General features: G+C 45.7%; 1 protein-coding gene across 1 annotated transcript; it reads left to right on the top strand.

The window, feature by feature from the left end:
* Positions 1-19317: 19317 nt before the first annotated feature.
* Positions 19318-20859, top strand: LOC147113385 (nanos homolog 1-like). Its single transcript, XM_085994011.1, has one exon. It carries the CDS (start codon positions 19594-19596, stop codon positions 20377-20379), a length of 786 nt encoding a protein of 261 aa, XP_085850137.1. The 5' UTR covers positions 19318-19593; the 3' UTR covers positions 20380-20859.
* Positions 20860-22790: the final 1931 nt, after the last annotated feature.

Below are 22790 nucleotides of genomic sequence, written 5' to 3'. Positions count from 1 at the left end.
TACTGGCAGGATAAGGACAGCTGCCAGGTGAGAGAAACAAAAGGAAAGGAGGGGGGCGGGGGTGGGGGGGTGAAAGGAGGACCCAAAACAAAGGGGTGGAAAAAATTTAAAGGAAAAAAGTAATAGAGGCTGAGGTTATGATCTGAAATTATTGAACTCGATATTGAGTCTGGAAGGCTGCAAAGTGCCTAATCGGAAGATGATTTGCTGTTCCTTGCGTTTACGTTGAGCTTCCATGGAACAATACAAGAGGCCAAGGACGATGAGGTCCGAGTGGGAATGGAGCGGTGAATTAAAATGACAGGCGACCGGAAGCTCGGGGTCACCCTTACGGACTGAACGGAGGTGTTCCGCAAAGCAGTCACCCAATCTGCGTTTGGTCTCCCCAATGTAGAGGAGACCGCATCGTGAGCAGCGAATACAGTATACTAGATTGCAAGAAGTACAAGTGAATCGCTGTTTCACCTGGAAGGGGTGTTTGGGGCCCTGGACAGTGGGAAGGGGGGAGGTATAGGGGCAGGTGTTACATCTCCTGCGCTTGCACGGGAAGGTGCCAGGCGAAGGGGAAGGGCTGTTGGGGGTGATAGAGGAGTGGACTAGGGTGTCTCAGAGGGAGCGGTCCCTACGGAATGCTGAAAGGGGAGGGGAGGGGAAGATGTGTTTGGTGGTGGGATCACTTTGGAGGTAGCGGAAATGGCGGGGGATGATCCGTTGAATGTGGCGGCTGGTGAGGTGAAAGGTGAGGACAAGGGGAACCCTATCGTGGTTCCGGGAGGGAGGGGCAGGGGTGAGGGCAGAAGTGCGTGAGATAGAACGGACACAGTCGAGGGCCGTGCCGACCACGGTAGAGGGGAATCCTCGGTTGCGGAAAAAGGAAGACATGTCGGAAGCACTGGTGTGGAAGGTGGCATCGTCGGAGCAGATACGGTGGAGGCGGAAAAACTGGGAGAATGGAATAGAGTCCTTACAGGAGGCGGGGTGGGAGGAAGTGTAGTCCAGGTAGCTGTGGGAGTCAGTGGGCTTGTAGTGAATATTGGTCGATAACCTCTCCCCAGAGATGGAGAGGGAGAAGTTGAGGAAGGGAAGGGAGGAGTCAGAGATGGACCATGTGAAGGTGAGGGAAGGGTGGAAATTGGAGGCAAAGTGAATGAAATTGTCTAGTTCGGGGCGAGAGCAGGAAACGGCACCGATACAGTCATCAATGTATCGGAAAAAGAGGTGAGGGAGGGGACCTGAGTAGGACTGGAACAAAGATTGTTCCACATAGCCCACGAAAAGGCAGGCATAGCTAGGACCCATGCGGGTACCCATAGCAACACCTTTAATTTGGAGGAAATGAGTGGAGTTAAAGGAGAAGTTGTTCAATGTGAGAACAAGCTCAGCCAGGCGGAGGAGGGTGGTGATGGATGGGGACTGGACGGGCCTCTGTTCAAGGAAGAAGCGGAGCGCCCCCAGGCCAACCTGGTGGGGGATGGAGGTGTAGAGGGATTGTACGTCCATGGTGAAAAGGAAGCGGTTGGGGCCAGGAAACTGGAAACTGTTAAAGTGGCGGAGGGCGTCCAAAGAGTCGCGGATGTAGGTGGGAAGAGAAGTGTGTCTGTGTTCCATTGCTTACTGACATCACATGAGCTTCGCCAGCGCTCTGAGGTAGCGCCTCGCTCCTCAGCGTTAGCGCCTTAAGAGAGGTGTGTAGCACCTGATTTAGCGCTCCAATCACCTCCAGGGGCGATAGAAGCCAAGTTTGCAGTCGGAGATAATTAGCGCCAGGCGCTAAACTTTGCGCCCGACCAATAATTGCGCCTCAAACGGGGCGATACCAAATTTCTCCCCTATAGATTTGTGACTAAAGCACCAATAACTTCACAATTAAGGTACTTTTTAATTATGCTCTTGGTCGTATTTGTAGATGGCGTCATATTACTTAATGATAATATTATTTAAATATTTCTTCATCACTCATATATAACTTTTATTATATTATTGTAGAATAAAGATTCAACACCCACTTTGTTAGATTAAACTTCAAATGTAATGTGGTCATGGTCCCTTTAAAGATCCCGGCTGAATACGCGTCATGAGTGACGTCAACAGACCCGCTCCATCTCATTGGGCCGGGTAACATGTTGGGCGGGCTTAATAGGCCCCATTAAGGTAAGTTCATTTTCAACAGCGGGATGGAGCCAGCAGCGGGGTCGCAACCCGCCATGGACACCGCCCGCACTGGACCCGCCCAGGTAGGCAAAATTCTGGCCCACATTTTTACAGAGCAATGTTGGAGATATTTATGGCCTCAAATTCCATAATTCTGTGCATATTATTATGGAAACTCTAAATTGGTGGTCTTGTTTGCCTTAAATGTCCCTTTAACTATGGAGCCCAATGTTCTCCGCAACTGGCATTCACATGCGTGCATGGTTTCCAGTAGGAGATCCTGGATAGGGATAAGCAGTGGGAATCATGCCTGATTTTTCCCTTCCCTGGTCCAGGGACTCTATGACCTATTGTAGCAACCTTACCATCACCCCAGCTGGGATCTGGTAACTCAACACAGATCAGAGATCAAATTTGAGATTTACTGGTAAGTATGACTCAGTAACAACCAGACAACATTACTTACCTATTAAGCTATCAAGGGAGCCTGTGGTAACATTATAAAGAAGGCTTAGCTAAGAATAGTGTACGTCAGATTTTGCTTTTTATTGACCTCAGATAGTTGATTTACTACTTCAGTTACTTAAAACAAGTTACAAGAAATGAAAGGGTTCAGTCCATGTCCTACTCACTAGAGGTTTGACTATTGTCAGAAATGTATAAATCAATGGTTGAATTACAGGGCACCAAGCACCCATGTCAGTCTTCGATTCAGAGTTGCTGATCATTTTCTACTTGACGGCATATAATTCCACCCAGTTTTATAAATAGAGTGATGAGTTTAAATTACAAAATGCATATATGAATCCTGATGATTTGGGGTCTGGAACTCACTGCCTGAAAGGACGGTAGAGGCAGAAACAAACCCTCATCACATTTTAAAAGGATATGCACTTGAAGTGCCGTAAACTACAAGGTCACCGACCAAGAGCTGGAAAGCGGGATTAGGCTGGAGAGCTCTTTTTCGACCGGCGCAGACACGCTGGGCCAAAATGGCCTCCTTCTGTGCTGTAAATTTCTATGATTCTATGAACTATAGATGGTCTATATGGTACAAAATATATTTAATGGGTTTAAGAGAGTTTTGCATTCTTTATGGTAGCGCTGGGACAGAGAAGGAGAAAAAAGTTTACTTTTCTATTTATCTATTATGCTTAAGAGACAGAATATAATTTAGTACAGATATGTGTCTCAGGGGTATGTTTCTCTTTTGCCACATCAAGATCAGGCCGTGTGTGTGAATTTTTCTCCCAAGTACACATGCAGTCTGAGAAACCACATCTGTGATGCAGAGCTGCTAATCTCCAACAATTTCCTTTTAATAAACTCTTCAAACAAAGGTCTATGACACAGTATAAGCTTTGTACTGAAATGTAATATACTTCAGATTAGTTTACTGGTGATTGTCATGTTTTATATCCTTGAGTATTAGTTGTGTCTCTTTAATGAAATTTTGCCTGCAAAAACAAAGGAGAATTTTAATAAATATATGTTTTGAATTTAAAATGCAACAACTGTAAATGGAATTATCTCAGTAGTGTGACACCTCGGTGACAATTTTCAAAAGGATTGCAACTCCCCAAGGGCATTTTCAAGCTCCATTTACCCCACAATTGCCTTTTGTGGAGGATTTTAATCTCCGAGGTATTGAGGCTTGGTAAATTTGCATGGGATGCGCAAAAATTAAAATTTGGACAGAATTGTATTTAATTTGCATTGTGGCAAAAATACAACATTAATTTGGGGGGGGGGTCATATTCTGCATTCTTTCTCTCCACCCAATACACATTTAAGCCGTAGTGTTCTACAAAGGAGGAGATTATATTATCACAATGCCCGAGGTACTTCCACAGACATCTTATTACATTTCACGTGATGCACCTACAGTGACCACCACAGAGAAACATAATTCCATGGAGAAGTGAAGTAGGTGGCAAAAAAAACCAACAAATTCTTTCTCTCTCTCTCTTTTACAATCCTTCAACCCTTATCCTTGACTCAAATGTCAAAATAAACATAACTTCTTTTTGCCAGCAACATTACAAATATAAGATTCATCTAAGGCTGCATCTTGAAGATTCTGTAACGCTAATGCAAAAACCACAGTCGACACTCTGTGCGTTCACACAAGCAACTTCACTTTGACAATCTGGAACAATTCATGCCACCAATAAAATATGTGATTCAGCCATTGCACAGTGCGCAGCCGTGAACACCTACGTACACATAAATTCAACTCTTTTGTGCAAAATCTGGGGTTGTTTCTCTGCTTTGTTGCCCTATCATTTCTTCCACGTGCTATATTCAGAACTCTTTCTTGTTCCAATCCACAGACTTGTGTAACAATGGTGCAGAACACTTCTGACCTCTTCTGAAGCAGCTACAAAGGGGAGCTGCTGTAGTGGAAATTTTTTTAAAAACTACAAAGGATTTGGGGGATTTGAAACATTGAATGTGTGCACCTGATGTACTGACTTCTAATGTATAATGAAATGCATTCATCACTGCTTGAAAGACATACTGTACACATATGAGGAACTGAATTCATTGTGTCGAGAAATACATTCAATAATAGAAATGTGCATGCACTCTGTAGTGAGACTAATCAAACCAGTATCACAATGTTGGGAGATGAAAAATTGAAATAGTAAGTGGTTTTCAAAGCTGCAAAATCTGGAGGCGAACGTTGACCTTGGTCGTTGTTACATGAAACAGCAAGCTACACTGAAATTAAAAATTCCAAATAGCTCAATAGTTGTTTGATGTCTTTAAGCTGGAAATATCAACATATTGCATGTTGAATCCAAGTCTTATATATTTCATAAAAATTATTAATGAAAATTCCTTGGATGTTCATCTTTGGCTCCTTTTTATTTTTGCAGCTCTCAATATGAATGTTAATGGCCAGTCTGCTTCACGTCACTAGTGTGCAATGGCATGCACACTGGATGAATAATGATTGTGATCTAATTACTGTAGAATTTTCAAAAAAATTATCAAGTCAATTACAGGAAACAATAGTCACCATACATTACATTCTAATTGAAGAAACAATCCAGAATAAGAGTGGTCTTATCCATAAGTATTCATCCAAAAACATAGCCCCTTCCATATTAGAAACTTATTATTGCAAAACATTCACTCCCTCCACCACCAGCGTACTGTGGCTGCAGTGTGTACCATCTACAAGGTGCACTGCAGCAACTCGCCAAGGCTTCTTCGGCAGCACCTCCCAAACCCGTGACCTCTTCCACCTAGAGGGACAAGGGCAGCAGGCGCATGGGAACACCACCACCTCCAAGTTCCCCTCCAAGTCACACACCATCCTGACTTAGAAGTATATCGCTGTTCCTTCATCGTCGCTGGGTCAAAATCCTGGAACTCCCTCCCTAACAGCACAGTGGGAGTACCTTCACCACACGGACTGCAGCGGTTCAAGAAGACGGTTCACCACCACCTTCTCAAGGGCAACTAGGGATGGGCAATAAATGCTGGCCTTGCCAACGACGCCCAGATCCCATAAGCAAAACATTTTTTTTTTTTTAATATTTAAGATATAACATTTAAGATTGGTAATCTTTTTGGAATGTAGGAGTCACTTAATGTCCAGTTCTCCATTAATTGTGGCATCAACAAGATTTATACTCCATGTAATTCTGGGCTTCCGCCCACAGATCAACGGCTCTGAGATGTTGCTGCAGTCATTTAGAGAGTCTGTTAACCTGATATAATAGATGACCTCTCAGTTGGAGCAGACATCTTCATATATCTGAGGCTAAGCGATAAACAAAACATTTAGAGGACAACCTCATTGCCCAGTACTTCTGTGCCACGAAAACCAAAGAGCTAGAAAAGTTGCTCACAGTCAAGACTGAGCACCAAGAGCCACATTTCAGTCCCCGCGCCCCCAGCCTTGAAAATTGGTACAGTTGGGTGAATTTTCAGATCAGTGATATTGCTACCACTGGTGGGAAATTGTGTGGCTAGTGCTCCCACCTGGTCCCCACCTAAAATGCATCATAAGCTTATTCCATTTGGGACTCTAGATCCAGGCAATTCACTCCCACTCCGTTTGAGTGGGATGCTAATTAAGCAGCATTCCAACATATTAATAAAGGCCATGAGCAGGCCCCTTTAACCTTCACATGTCTGGTTAGAAGTCTTGCTCAAAGGATTTTCTGTTTATCCTAATCAGGCATCAAAGGAAAGCTGGATGAAGTCCCAATTTAAGGCACAGAATGAAACAATTTCAATTTTTTGGGTTTCCCGTATTATTTCATTTTCATTCTCCGGCTAATGTTCAATGTATTTTCCCTGTGTCTTCTGGATCAGACCATGACAAAAATGTTGATGTAATAAGAGAAGAATCAGAATCATTGCTACCAATAGCAGAGAGGAAGTGAGTGTGCAGAAACTTTCCAAGATTTCAGCAGAACAACTAGATTCTTAAAGAGGATGTATTCTGTAAAGAGTATTCTGTAAAGAGTCAATGTCAATGTTCATATCACCTCAGGATATGTTACTGCAACTGACTGGAAACTAACCAAGTGCAGTGTCATTTGGCAAGTCGATGTTACCTTAGCGCTGGAGAAAGGGTGCTTTGATAAGGACACAGTATTTTGTGCTTTATATGGTACAAAATGAACAAAGAAAGATAGAAGGTACCAGAGCCGATTGACTGCACCTACCATTATGTCACCAAACATATCCATAGGCCCTAGCACACCTTCCTGGCAATGAGAAATTGATCTATAGACTGTGGATCAGGAGGGAGCCAGTTTTGTCATTTGATGCAAGGGCACCTTTAGGGGCAGGCAAGCTTACCCAGCACTCAACTTTTTTTGACTACTTTTCCTTCCCATCCAGCATAGGCATCACTTGCACGATCAGGCTCTGGGTCTTACACGGACTGATGCAATGGTCAGCTATTTCGACTCCTTTCTTCATGACTGGCAACGGGAGCGTGCCTAATGTCACCCCACTGCTGCATTTCCCAAGGTGCAGTGTGTCCTTCATGGTGACGAGCAGGTTCCTGGTCCTCCTCTACCACCAACAATTGCTTGTCCCCACCTGTGCCGTATGACTCAGCTGGTGCCACCTCCTCAAGCTCGCTAACGGCACCCGCTGGGATGTGTGACATTACGAATATTGATGAGAGGGGCACAGGGTCCCGTGAGGTGCTTTCTTGCAGTAGTCCACAGGCAGTATTGGCAGGTTGCAGCTCGTTTCGAAGCACTGCGAACGCAGTAACTTATGGCTGATGCAGTACAAGATGGTAGAAAGGCATGCCAGGGAGATCAGCAGACACCAGAATTGCCCACAGTCACAATAATGCACCAAACATACCCACAGGCCCTGCACACTTATCTGACAATGATTGTAAGAAACTGGCTCAGCAGGCTCTAGGTTAGCACGGAGCCAGTTGCAGATCTGCATCATCTGCTACAAGGACACCTGTAGTCAGCTTACATCACAGCCAGTGGCAGTTAAGGTCACCTCCTTCCTCAACTTTTTGCCTCTAACTCCTTTCAGGCATGCGTAGTGATCAAATCATAGAATCATAGAAATTTACTACACAGAAGGAGGCCATTCAGCCCATCGTATCTGTGCCGGCCAAAAAAGTACTATCCCAGCCTAATCCCACTTTCCAGCTCTTGGTCCGTAGCCTTGTAGGTTACAGCACTTCAAGTGCATATCCAAGTACTTTTTAAATGCAATGAGGATTTCTGCCTCTACCACCATTTCAGGCAGTGAGTTCCAGACCCCCACCACCCTCTGGGTGAAAAAAGTTCTCTTCAACTCGCCTCTAATCCTTCTACCAATTACTTTAAATCTATGCCCCCTAGTTATTGACCTCTCTGCTAAGGGAAATAGGTCCTTCCTATCCACTCTATCTAGGCCGCTCATAATTTTATACACCTTAATTCAATTAAATCTCCTCAGCCTCCTCTGTTCTAAAGAAACAACCCCAGCCTATCCAATCTTTCCTCATAGCTAAAATTCTCCAGTCCTGGCAACATTCTCATAAATCTCCTCTGCACCCCCTCCAGTGCAATCACATCTTTCCTGTAATGTGGTGACCAGAACTGCACGCAGTACTCTAGCTGAGGCCTAACTAGTGTTTTGTACAGTTCAAGCATAACCCCCTGCTCTTATATTCTATGCCTTGGCTAATAAAGGAAATTATTCCGTATGCCTTCTTAACCACCTTATCTACCTGTCCTACTACCTTCAGGGATCTGTGGACATGCACGCCAAGGTCCCTCTGTTCCTTTACATTTCTCAGTATCCTACCATTTATTGTGTATTCCCTTGCCTTGTTAGCCCTCCCCAAATGGAGGATCAAGCAAAGTGCTGCCCCGCATGTATCAAACACATGACTGATTCATTGTTGATCAGGGACAACACTTGCAGTTGCTTTCCCATTGAACAGCAGCGGCATCATGACACAACATGTCACTTATTCTCTACTTTCCCTGACACCTGTTTTGAACGTGACAATAAATCAATTGTTACACTAAAGCTCCCAATTTTTAATAGAGATTCAATAATAATTAGCTAAGAAATTCATCTTTATATATACACCCTGGGAAGCTCCTAGAAGGAATCTTCAACATTGTCTGCCTGACCATCTTCAATAACCTTCCCTCCATAAGGCCAGGAGTGGGTGTGGGCAGCTCACTGATGATTCCACAAAGTTTAACTCCATTCACAACTCCTCTAAGGAAACAGCCTATGCCACCTACAACAGGACTTGAATATCATCCATGCTTAGGCTGACAGGTGGCAGGTAACATCTGTCTCACATAAATGCCAGGTAATGTCCACCTCCAATGAAGGAAACTCCAACTACCTCGCCCTGACCTTCAACAGCATGACCATTGCCAAATCCCCCATTAGCAACATCTTGAGGGTCACCACTGACTAAAAGTTTACTGTACCAGCCATATCAACACCATGGCTACAAGAGCAGGGTAGGAGGCTGGGTACGTGCACAAGTGGTTCACTTCCTGACCCCTCAAAGCTTCTCCCCCATCTCAAAGCTCAAGTCAAGAGTGTGATGGAATACTCACCACTCTCCTGAATGGGTGCAGTTGGAGCAACACTAAAAAAGGTCGGCATCATCCAGGAAAAAGCAGTTTACTTGAATGGCTTCCCTGCCACTAGACTCATTGTCCACTCCCTCCACTCACTGGCGCATGGTGGCTGAGGTATGCACAATCTACAATTTGCACTGCAGCAACTCACCAAGCTTACTTCAACAGCACTTCACAGCCCTGTGACTTCTACCACCAAGAAAAACGAGCAGCAATATCATGGGAACCATCACCTCCAAGTTCCCCTCCAAAACACACACCATCCTGCTGTGGGCATATGGATTGCAGTCGTGCAATTATTTTTACATGTGGATTTTTTTTTTCTCTAACAGGATGTGGGTTATGCTGGCAAGGCCAAATTCAATGCCCATTGTTCCTTCAACATTGCTGGGTCAAAGTCCTGGAATTCTCCATCTAACACGATCATGGGAGCACCACCGCCTCAAGAACTGTAACAGTTCAAGGAGAAGGCCCCTCAGGGCAACTAGGGATGGTGCCTGAAACACCACTTTTTCTAGAAACATATGGGGGGTGATTTTGCCAATGGGGACGTGATGGAGGCGGGACTGCTGCTTGTCAGGTTTTAGTCCTGCCTCCATCGACGTCCGGCCAACCCACGCTATTTTCCCTTGATTGACCTTGTTAAGCCCGCCCAGCGGGCTTAGCAGGCCAGTTAAGGGAAAGCCGGTTACTGGTGACGTCAGCGAGTGATGTTTCATCAGTCAAGAGCTTTTGACAGGTGAATTGTCATCGTTTGAGAGCTCTGTGAAGCTGTCAAACACTGACAATCTGTCTGCTAAGTTGAGACCTGGGACACAGCCTTACTTAGAGATCTCTCCTGAGCAGAAAGCAGAAGGCTGATGCATTTGAGAATGCAGGGGCCATTCTGCTTTCTCTGCCGGTGAGATGAGGGACTCCCGAGACCTGAAGGGTTGAAGCCTGGAGGAAGAAGCAAAGGTAAGTAAAACTTTTAAAACACTTAAGACTCACCTCACACACTTACCTCTGCACACATGCACCCATCACTCACCTGCACACCGGACATCTCGGCCCCTCCGACCCCCACAGATCCACGGCTCGCCTCGCTGACCCTGGCGAGGTTCCTAGCTGTCGGGAAGCCCACACTTTAGGTGGCAAAATAGGATTATCCAAAAAACTGCCCGTTAACTACCTGTTAACAGGCAGTTAATTGGCACTAATCCCCTTCCCACCTCAAGGAGGCAGCTCCCAGCACGGGTCAGGTACCCACCTCCTGGAAAGATGGCATGCAGGCGGGTTGGGGGCAGGATGGGTACCCGCCCCCAGATTCTGCCATTATCTTGGCAGTCCCACCTCCATACCCGCCTCCCCAGGGCTGGCAAAATCGCCCCCCATGCAGTTGTCTCTTGCTCTTTGCTTTAATGCCGTTCTCCAATAACTCATTCCATTTGTCTATTACCCTTTGTTTGAAAAAGTTCTCCCTAAGTCTACTACTTACATCTAATTTTGTCCTTTTTAAATTACATCCCATTTGTCAATGTGAATGTTTTAAGCGCATAAAATTGAAAAGGAACTTGGGCAGTGTACTTAATTGCATTTGAGTTTCTAATGGTAGTATCTCATTAGCTCTGTTCTAACTTTTAAACATTTCACCAGCAGTTGGAAGCTGGTAAGCACAGCGCTCTGCTTTCTATGGCTCTTGAAAGAACCATAATGAGAGCAACCACCATAACTCTGCTCTGTCTGTCGCTTTATAAGAACATAAGAAATAGGAGCAGGAGTCGGCCATTCGGCCCCTCGAGCCTGCTCCACCATTCAATAAGATCATGGCTGATCTTCTACCTCATCTCCACTTTCCTGCACTATCCCCATATCCCTTGAATCCCTTAATATTCAAAAATCTATCAGTATTTTAAAAATGGATTTGGGATGTTACAAACAATATAACTCTCATCAGTCAGCAACTCTCCCCTTCCAACAAAACTATATATTAATGGTTTATCATCAATCCAGAAATTTAAACTAGCAACCTAGTTGCCCAGTCCATATCTCAGCTCAATGCTCTGCACATTAAGCTCAAAAATATGGAGCAGCAGCATAAAAAAGCACTTGCAAGATCACCATTCTGTAATGTTTTGCTTTTGTTAAGAATTTTTCAAAATATTGAAGGAACAAGTAGAAGTGAAAGTTTGAGTTAGCTCAGTCCCCCAAGATATTGGTATCACTCACTGCTCCACAACCAGAAGATGTGAGGGTTGCAATCTTCAGCTGTGATTTCATTTTTGGGGTCAATTTCATGCTTTGAAAGAGAGTCAAGCAGTCACACGTCAGGTACAGACTGTGTTAAAATGGAGAGTCAGGCTCCTTCCGCTCTGCATTAATACCACGTCCCATTCCCAACCTCAGGAGAGGACAGTCCAGTTGCACAAGTGATGCCAGTTCCATTTTCCACACCAACTACCCTTGTGGCTTTCGTAAGTCAGCCAATTATGGGCAGCTTTGTGCTATAAAATTATGCTCACTCGGAACTGGGTTGAGACTTGCCCAAAAGCATTCATTATACCCAGAGGAAAAGAGAATATTTTCAAGGCATCAATCAAGGGCTGGAATTGAACCAAGGTCCCACAGGTGAAAAGAGAATGTTTTAACTTACTGCAGCACTGCCACAGCTATATTGAAAATGGTGACTCCTCTTAGTTTATAGGTTTTATATACTGCTGGTTTTCTATCTCATTTGAATGGAAAAAGAAAAAAAAGTCAAGATCAGTATATAAATATCAAGATAACAAAGCTGTAATGAAGTAAGCATACTAACATAAAACATACTATATAATGAAACATACCTGTTTTTAATTCTGAATTTTAATTTTCTTTGAGAATACATGCATACATTCTGTCGAGTCAATGTACAGTTCTGTCAGGTCAGAGAATATACTGGCATACCTGGATTGTTGATATAACTATGCACAGAGTGGGCACTGGTTTGGGGTCTAGGTATCTACAATCTTTGAAATGTACCTTTCTGTTTCTATACTTTAAAGTCTTTTTGAAAGAATAATAAACAATACCAAAGAGCGTTGACGCTTACATAGAATTTACAGCACAGAAACAGGCCATTTTTCAATTCAATTCAATTTTATTTGTCATATGTAACTAGTACAATGGAATGCTTACTCCCCGTGGGGACACGTCAGCTATTCTTACAGCGCCGTGTTCAGAAAGTCAATTCTTTGGCATCCAGTGGCAGTGGGAGCATAATGTCCCTCAGCTGCTCCGTACTCCTCGTCACCGCGGCCTCCTCCTCACTGTTGCCGGCTCGGCTCCACGTGTGGTGGCCTGCTTCTCCCGCTCACCCTCTGGCCACCATTCCCGGCTCCCCTCCTCCCAGTCGGACTGAGTCGTCGTGGCTGCTGCTGCTGCTGCTGCTCGATGCGCTCCGCTGCCTCCGCCCGACTCACCGAACACATCCTCCGGTCGCTGCGGCCTCCACCTCACCGTCGCCGGCTCCACGGTTCGACGGCCCGGGGCCTCCCCCCATTAATTAGTTTAAAGCCCTCTCTACAGCCCTAGTTATTCGATTTGCCAGGACTCTAGTCCCAGCACTGGCAAAGTGAAGTCCATCCCAACGGAACAGCTCTCTCCTGTCCCAGTAAACTGTTCTCCGCTCCGGCTCTCGCTCTTTTTAAACTGTCCTCCGCTCCAGCTCTCGCTCTTTTTAAACTGTTCTCTGCTCCAGCTCTCGCTCTTTTTAAACTGTTCTCCGCTCCAGCTCTCGCTCTTTTTAAACTGTTCTCCGCTCCAGCTCTCGCTCTTTTTAAACTGTTCTCCGCTCCAGCTCTCGCTCTTTGTAAACTGTTCTCCGTTCCGGCTCTCGCTCTTTTTAAACTGTTCTCCACTCTGGCTCTCGCTCTTTTTAAACTGTTCTCCACTCCAGCTCTCGCTCTTTTTAAACTGTTCTCCGCTCCGGCTCTCGCTCTTTTTAAACTGCTCTCCGCTCCGGCTCTCACTCTTTTTAAACTGTTCTCCGCTCCGGCTCTCGCTCTTTTTAAACTGTTCTCCGCTCCGGCTCTCGCTCTTTTTAAACTGTTCCCCGCTCCGGCTCTCGCTCTTTTTAAACTGTTCTCCGCTCCGGCTCTCGCTCTTTTTAAACTGTTCTCCGCTCCGGCTCTCACTCTTTTTAAACTGTTCTCCGCTCCGGCTCTCGCTCTTTTTAAACTGTTCTCCGCTCCGGCTCTCGCTCTTTTTGGCCCAACTGGACTGTGCTGGTGTTTATTTTATTGGCAGTGATTCAACCCACATTGGCTGGGTGGCAGGACGATGTACTTCAGGGTGCAGGATGGATAAAAGTAACCCGATGCTGAAACCTTTCAAGCAGTAAAGCACCTAGCAAAATCTCCTGAGTTCTTTGATGCTTTTAGCCAACAAAACCCAGTTCGCTTTAAGTCATCAATTGTTTCAAGGATTTTTTTTTAACCTCATCAGCATATTTTTCATGTAGGGCTTGATTTTTTTGGCCATATCTTTGACGATTGTGCCTTTTCTACCGCTGCATCTCCAGTATCACACTGGAAGTCTGGGGTTCCCTTTGTACAGATGGAAGCAGGTGTGACATGGCCAAAAGTTCATTTTAATTTGCTTTTCTGGAACATCGATGTTTCGTGCACTGCTGTACAGTTGGATTCCCCTTCATTCTCAGTTAGGGGTTTCATCAACATCTCTCGCCCAAATTATTTTTGCTGGATTTGTATTTTCTGAACACAGATGGTGATAAAGATTGCATATCTCCATGAAACAGGTTGTGCCATTGTGGGAAGAAAGGGAGGTTTCTAGTGCTGACATATACTCAATATTAGAAATCAGTTTTCATATTTTGAAAAGCTAAGTTCAAATGTAAAGTCTGTTTTTCCAACAAAATATAAACTGGTCAAGAAATTTCTCAATGTTATTTGCAAATATAACATTGCAAAAACTAGCGTAGGAAATGAACATGATTATTTACACAAGCAAAATACTGCGGATGTTGGAAATCTGAAATAATAACACAAAATGCTGGAAACACTCAGCAGGTCAGGCAGCATCTGCAGAGAGAGAAACAGAGTTAACGTTTCAGGTCGATGGCCCTTTGTCAGAACTGATTATTTAACTACCTATAGAAAGACTAGATTTTTTTTAATGCAGTGTTACCATGTTAATGATTTATCTGGTAAAGTTCATTCACACCTGGTCACAATTACCTGCTATCTTATAGAAACAATTAAATTATAAATAAGAAAGTAGATAAAATATTAAACGACCTTCTATTTTTATTGTAGTCTCAATTATAATCAATAAAAGATAAATTAAGATAGTCTGGAAACAGAATAATATGTAGAATCACACAGGACAGATGGAGGCCATTCGGCCCATCGTGCCTGTCTGTGCCAGCTCTCTGAAAGAGCTATCCAATTAGTCCCACTCCCCTGCTCATTCCCCATGGCCCTGCAAAAAAAATTATTTCAAGTGTACTCTTCTGGTGAAGCTGTAAACAAATAAACTGTAACTTAAAACATGAAAGGAAACTTAATAAATTAAATTAAAATTTGGTTGCCAGGGGTGATGATGCACTCGGTGCCCACCGGTCGCGGAAGGCCTCGAGCGTGCCGGCGGACACCGCGTGCCACCCAGGCGCGAACGTGGCCGCGGAAGAGAGGCAGGCAGTCGGGCCGAACAACCCCCCTCGACCGCCCGCTGCCTGGACCAGTTGATGGTCTTTCAAGTATTTATCCAATTCCCTTTCAAAAAGTTACTATTGAATCTGCTTCCACCACCCTTTCAGGCAGTGCATTCCAGATCATAGCAACTTACTGAGTAAAAAAAATGTTCTCATTCCTCCCCACTCTCCCCCCCCCTCCCTCCCCCACCCCGGTTCTTTTGCCAATCATCTTAGGGTTGTAAGATTTTTTGTTAAACAATGTTGCAAGTACCTCACACTAATTTTCATGTGTCAGGAGTTCTCAACCCAGGCCATGAGTGAAATGTTTGTTCATATTTTCCCCACTCCTCCCCTTCCCTCTATAAACAATAGATTAAGTGGCTTTTGGACAAGTTCTTAAGCAGAGGCCCTCCCACCCCATCTACCTATTCAGGTGCACCTAAAAATGGCAGTAATGTGAAGATAGTAGAGTTGCTATTCTGAAGATCAAGTAGGCTAAAAGAAAAGAAAATCATATTGTAATGAGATCTGCCGCCAACTATATCGTCAGTGACCAAACCAATTTGGACTTGGCAACAATCTGCTTAAATCAAAATGAGAGTTTGACTTCTGAAACTTTTGGTCACCTCTTAAGAAAACCTTTTTTTTTCTCTTTCCTTGTAGTTTTGTTTATAACCTTCAGGTTGGGTATGGAAGCGAACCTAAATTGAGGGTTTGGGTTTTTTTTGTTGTTGTTGCATTTGACACAGAATTACATACACAGAGACAAATGCCAATGTGACAGTGCAGCAATCCATCCTGCAGTCTTCCGTGCTCTTTTTTTTACTTTAGTAATCAGTTTATTACACAGATTAATCTCCAGGAGCGCCTTTGGGTCATTAAACATACACAAGTTCTGTCATGAATTTTTACCCTTACATCCAGATGATGAGGCTTCTAAGGTTAGTTAACAAAAACAAAAAAAAATTAGAGCTATTAGCTACTCATTCACTGTAAGCCAACTTTAAACCCAAAAAGTATAGGAAAATCGAATGACTGGCTAACTAATAGCTCCAATCCATTTATAATAACAGAAAATGCTGGAAAAACTCAGCAGGCCAGGCAACATCCGTGGAGAGAGAAACAGAGTCGACGTTTCGGGTCGAAACCCTTCTTCAGAACTGAGAGAAAAGGCAGGAAATGAAACAAAAGGCAGTTTGGGGGCTGGGAAATGGGGGAGGGGATGAAAGAAGAGACATTAAGAGATATTCAAGGTGAGACGAGATAGTAATAGGACAGGTAAAGAAACAGACAATGGCTCTAAATGAAGTGTGAAATGCGCTGGCAGAGTGAGAGACAGCTGCCATGTGGGGGAGAGAGAAAAAAAAGGAAAAGGCACAAACCAAAAGTGTGGATAAAAAATTAAAAAATATAATAGGGGCCGAGGTTATGATCTGAAGTTGTTGAACTTGATATTGAGTCCGGAAGGCTGTAAAGTGCCTAATCGGAAGATGAGGTGCTGTTCCTCGAGTTTACGCTGAGCTTCCGTGGAACAATGCAAGAGGCCGCAGATGGCGAGGTCTGAGTGGGAATGGAGCGGTGAATTGAAATGACAGGTGACCGGAAGCTCGGGGTCACCCTTACGGACTGAACGGAGGTGTTCCGCAAAGCGGTCACCCAATCTGCGTTTGGTCTCCCCAATGTAGAGGAGACCGCATCGTGAGCAGCGAATACAGTATACTAGATTGCAAGAAGTACAAGTAAATCGGAGATGGACCATGTGAAGGTGAGGGAAGGGTGGAAATTGGAGGCAAAGCGAATGAAATTGTCTAGTTCAGGGCGAGAGCAGGAAACGGCACTGATACAGTCATCAATGTACCGGGAAAAGAGGTGAGGGAGGGGACCCGAGTAGGACTGGAACAAAGAATTTTCCACATATCCCACGAAAAGGCAGGCATAGCTAGGACCCATGTGGGTACCCATAGCAACCCCTTTAATTTGGTAGGAGGAGGTGTCCTACCTCCACCTGGACCATGACCCCACTACCGAACATCAAACCACCGTTTCCAAGACTGTCACTAACCTCATCTCCTCTGGAGATCTTCCCCCCATGGCCACTCATAGTCCCCGAACCCCACACAGCCCGCTTCTACCTCCTTCCCAAGATCCACAAACAGGACTGCCCTGGTAGACCCATCGTTTCAGCCTGTTCTTGCCCCACAGAACTTATCTCTTCCTATCTCGACTCTATCTTTGCTCCCCTTGTCCAGTCTCTTCCCACCTACATCAGTGACTCTTCTGCCACCCTCCGCCACTTTAACAGTTTCCAGTTTCCTGGCCCCAACCGCCTCCACCGCCTCCTTTTCACCATGGACGTACAATCTCTCTACACCTCCATCCCCCACCAGGATGGCCTGAGGGCGCTCCGCTTCTTCCTTGAACAGAGGCCCAACCAGTCCCCATCCACCACCACCCTCCTCCACCTGGCTGAACTTGTTCTCACATTGAACAACTTCTCCTTTGACTCCACTCATTTCCTCCAAATTGAAGGTGTTGCTATGGGTACCCGCATGGGTCCTAGCTATGCCTGCCTTTTCGTGGGATATGTGGAATATTCTTTGTTCCAGTCCTACTCTCGTCCCCTCCCTCACCTCTTTTTCAGGTGCATTGATGACTGTATCGGTGCTGTATCCTGCTCTCACCCTGAATTAGACAATTTCATTCACTTTGCCTCCAATTTCCACCCTTCCCTCACCTTCACATGGTCCACCTCCGACTCTTCCCTTCCCTTCCTCGACTTCTCCGTCTCCATCTCTGGGGATAGTTTATTGACCAACATTCACTACAAGCCCACTGACTCCCACAGCTACCTGGACTACACTTCCTCCCACCCCGCCTCCTGTAAGGACTCTATTCCATTCTCCCAGTTTCTCCGTCTCCGCCGCATCTGCTCTGACGATGCCACCTTCCACACCAGTGCTTCCGAGATGTCTTCCTTTTTCCTCAACCGAGGATTCTCCTCTACCGTGGTTGACACGGCCCTCGACCAGGTCCGTTCTATCTCCCACACTTCAGCCCTCACCCCTGCCCCTCCCTCCCGGAACCACGATAGGGTTTCCCTTGTCCTCACCTTTCACCCCACCAGCCTCCACATTCAACGGATCTTCCTCCGCCATTTCCGCCACCTCCAACGTGATCCCACCACAAAACGCATCTTCCCCTCCCCTCCCCTTTCAGCATTCCGTAGGGACCGCTTCTTCCGAGACACCCTGGTCCACTCCTCTATCACCCCCAGCACCACTTCCCCTTTGCCCGGCACCTTCCCGTGCAAGCGCAGGAGATGCAACACCTGCCCATATACCTCCCCCCTTCCCACTGTCCAGTGCCCCAAACACCCCTTCCAGGTAAAACAGCGATTTACTTGTACTTCTTGCAATCTAGTCTACTGTATTCGCTGCTCACGATGTGGTCTCCTCTACATTGGGGAGACCAAACGCAGATTGGGTGACCACTTTGCGGAACACCTCCGTTCAGTCCGTAAGGGGGGTGACCCGGAGCTTCCGGTCACCTGTCATTTCAATTCATCGTTCCATTCCCACTCAGACCTCACCATCTGCGGCCTCTTGCATTGTTCCACGGAAGCTCACCGTAAACTCGAGGAACAGCTCCTCATCTTCCGATTAGGCACTTTACAGCCTTCTGGACTCAATATTGAGTTCAACAACTTCAGATCATAACCTCGGCCCCTATTATATTTTTTATCCACACTTTTGGTTTGTGCCTTTTCCTTTTTTCTCTCCCCCACATGGCAGCTGTCTCTCACTCTGCCAGCGCATTTCACACTTCATTTAGAGCCATTGTCTGTTTCTTTACCTGTCCTATTACCATCTGGTCTCACCTTGAATATCTCTTAATGTCTCTTCTTTCATCCCCGCCCCCAGTTCCCAGCCCCCCAAACTGCCTTTTGTTTCATTGCCTGCCTTGTCTCTCAGTTCTGTAGAAGGGTTACGACCCGAAACGTTGATTCTATCTCTCTCTCCATGGATGTTGCCTGGCCTGCTGAGTTTTTCCAGCATTTTTCTGTTGTTATTTCGGATTTCCAGTCCTCGCAGTATTTTGCTATCGCTGCAATCCATGTAACTGTTGAGGGAGACGATTCAAATGGCTGTTTAATTTCATAGGACGCAAGTATGCTTCCAACTTTCCATCCCAGTAGAATGTAGATTTGCAGTCTTGCCTGTTCTTGACCCGGGCGCTGGCCATTGAACAGTGGCTGGGGGGGGAGCGCTGGGTGATTGACAGCGCCGCCAACCAACCAGAGAGAGAGAGAGAGAGACCGTTCCCAGCCATTGGACAGCAGCACCCGACCGCGGTGCAATCAGCGGCGGCGGCGGGCGGGGCCCCGAGGAGCCGGCTGAGTATTTCTGAAGAGATAGTCGGCTGGTTGGGGAGCAGAAAGGAGAGAAATGGCGCTGGAGACTTTGTTTGTGTGAAATTTGCAGGATTTAAAGGGTGCTCGGAGAGCGAGAGAGAGAGAGGGGGGAATCTCTCGCTGCAAAGTTTGGTCTTCTTGCATTTTGCATTTATGTGCAAGAGGACTGGGAAGAATTGCACTGTTCAAAACGGGGCATCGTCGAAGAATTTAACAACGGGGAGGGGAGGAGGAAAAAAGAAGCAAATCCCTGTAAATGAGAAATGGAAACTTTCGGGTCCATAGACAACCACGTTGAGTTGGAAAATCACAGCAGCCCGGTGGATTATTTGCAGCAGAGGTACGCCAGTACTTACGGAAACACTTTTAACTCGTGGAATGATTACTTGGGTCTGACCACACTGGTCAGCAAAGCTGTCACCGAGGCGGGCAAGGGCGGCCAGTTGACGCTGCAGTCCCGGGCGCCCTACCTGGCCCGCTCCCTGGACCTGAGCGAGCTGGGGCTCTGCTCCCACCACGGCCAGCTGCTGGGCTCGGATTTGCAAGAGCGCTTCGCCGAGTTCAGCCCTTTCTCGGGGGGATCCAGCCCGCCGCTGCTGGGTTACCCGGCCAGCGGCGATCAGCAGCAGCAGCAGCAACAACAACAACAGCGACAGCAACAGCGAGTGGAGCGTGAGCAGGCCGGCTGGAACCGAGTGGATGTGATCATGATGGACAGCAAGAGCCACCTGCCGGTCCCTCACTCCCCCCATCACTACCACTACCAGCAGCACCCTCCCGCTCACCAGCGGGCCGGCCGGGGCAAGTCCGACCTCCAGATCTGCGTCTTCTGCAGGAACAACAACGAGTCGGTGACCCTGTACACCACCCACATCCTGAAGAGTCCCGACGGCCGGGTGCTGTGCCCCATCTTGAGGAGGTACACTTGCCCTCTGTGCGGTGCCAATGGGGACAACGCGCACACCATCAAATACTGCCCACTCTCCAAGCTCCAGCCCACCATTCCCAAACTGAAGACCAGAAACTGCGTTAGCAAGAGGGTCCGTTAAAATAACCCCAGCCAAGGAAGGCAACGTGAGCCCAGTTCAGTTCATGCTCCTGGCCAGTAGACTAATCATATCTGGACATTTTATTGAGACTATTTTGAGTCTGGGATAAACGTTTTCTAGTGACTGAATGTATACTTTGTCTAAATTTGTTTACAATCTAATGTTTCTGGTGGCAAATCTAGACCAGAAATCTACCTCAGTTATATAAATATATACTTTATGGAAATAAGAGAACGCCATAATCAAATTCTTTTTTTGGTTTTTAAATCCGCTATGTGCGTTTCGTTTTCAGAAAATTTAAGGTGACTTTAACAGTGATATATTGTAGAGGATGTGTCTTGATTTAATTTTTTTTTCTTTTATTGAATGTAATGTTTGCTACTTTTTAAAAAGTGAAATGTAAAAACAGATCTAAAGATTACTAATAATAAGTAACTGTGTTAACAGTGCGGGGAGCCAATAAATTTTCACGTTTTAGCAGCTCTTTTGTGTGTGTTTTTGTTTTCCATGAAGCCGGTTGGTAAGAGGCCAATTGTGGAGCAGTCGGTCCTCGGGCGCCTTCCTGTGGGCAGCCGCCGAGTTGCAGACCAGGCATTCACTTGGTTAACGACAGTGGAACCCGCTTCCCCCCTCCCTGTTTTTTGTGTATCCTTGAGGTTTTGGTGGTGACACACTTTTTAAAATTAAAATCTGAAGGTTGATCTCGTTGTTGTAGCCGGACTTCGCTCGAATCCCATTAGTCTGTCTAGTATTTCCAAAATACCAAACTGGTAACTGATATTTTTAACTGGTTCTCCTAAAACAAGGCACATGTTGGGCCTTGCCCAACATGGGCATCTGCTGTGCTCGCAATTTAGGGATCTCCACCGTTTGTGAATTTAAAAACTATGCTTTAATGTCAGCTGTGGCTCAGTGGGTCGCACACTTGCCTCTGAGTCAGAAGGTTGTGGGTTCAAGTCCCACTCCAGGGGCTTGAGCACATAAATCTAGGCTGACACTCCTAGTGCAGTGCTGAGGGAGTGCTGCACTGTCGGAGGTGCCGCCTTTCAGATGAGACGTTAAACCGAGGCCCCGTCAACTCTCTCAGGTGGACGTAAAAGATCCCAAGGCACTATTTTGAAGAGGAGCAGGGGAGTTATCCCCGGTGTCCTAGCCAATATTTATCCCTCAATCAACAGAACAAAAAAACATTATCTGGTCACATTGCTGGTTGTGGGAGCTTGCTGTGCGCAAATTGGCTGCTGCGTTTCCCACATTACAATAGTGACTACATGCCAAAAGTACTTCATTGGCTGTAAAGTGCTTTGAGATGTCCGGTAGTTGTGAAAGGCGCTATAGAAATGCAAGTATTTTTCTTTTTTTTTAATTACTCCTCAGATCACTTCAAGCGAAATGATAAAGTGCATTCTACTGAAGTTCTGTAATTAATGCTTTCTAGAAGAACGGAGACATTGTTCAGTTTGGTATTTCTCTTTTTTAGTAAGTTGGAGCAAGGGGTGGTTGTTGGAAAAGTCCTGGGGTAGTGGTGGGGGCACTATCTAAGTAGAATGCCTTCAGGTTCGGTATTGGGACCACTGGATTATAAAATAAATTGACCAAAATATGCAAGTGGACAGAAGAGTAGCAGGTGAAATATAATGCAAACAAATGTAAAGTACGGCAGAGGAAGGAAAAACAGGTAACAAAAATACTCCATGACTAGTATTGAAATAATTTTCGACTAAGTTAGGAGACCTATAATACTTAATGTTTGACATGTCCCAAGCAGTAATGTGCAGCAAGCAATAAAGCCAATAGAATGTTGAGCTAACAACAGAAAATGCTGGAAAAACTCAGCAGGTCAGGCAACATCCGTGGAGAGAAATTTGAGTTGACGTTTCGGGTCGAACCCTTCTTCAAAACTGGAAAGAAAAGAAAATAGATCGAAGGCAGGGCTGCGATCTTCCAAATCCACTGCTGCTCCTAGTTTGATATCTGCAAATTTGCCCAGTTTTGAGTTTTCTGAATCCAGGTCATTGGTTTAAATTAGAAACAGCAGTGGTCCCAATACCTAACCTTAGGGCATTCTACTTAGATAGTGCCCCCACCACTACCCCAGGACTTTTCCAACAACTACCCCTTGCTATATAGTCAAAACAGAGTACAAGTCAGAGGAAGTCTCAATTAATCAATCTTGTACTGCTTTGGCCAGACCCAATCTGGCTACGAGGTCCATTTCTGGTCTGATTTAACAACATAAGAAATAGGAGTGGACCATATGGCCCCTTGAGCCTGTTCTGCCATTCAATAAGATCATGGCTGAACTCCACTTTCCCACCCAATCCCCCTATCCCTTGATTTCCCCCTAGAGTCGAAATATCGATCTCAGCCTTGAATATACTCAACGACTGAGCCTCCACAGCCCTCTGGGG

This window comes from Somniosus microcephalus, chromosome 8 (assembly GCF_052327205.1).
Source record: "Somniosus microcephalus isolate GS21.2 chromosome 8, FLI_Smic_1.0, whole genome shotgun sequence".
NCBI lineage: Eukaryota > Metazoa > Chordata > Chondrichthyes > Squaliformes > Somniosidae > Somniosus > Somniosus microcephalus.
Note: the sequence above shows the minus strand (reverse complement) of the source record. Positions and strands in the feature narration are given on the sequence as shown.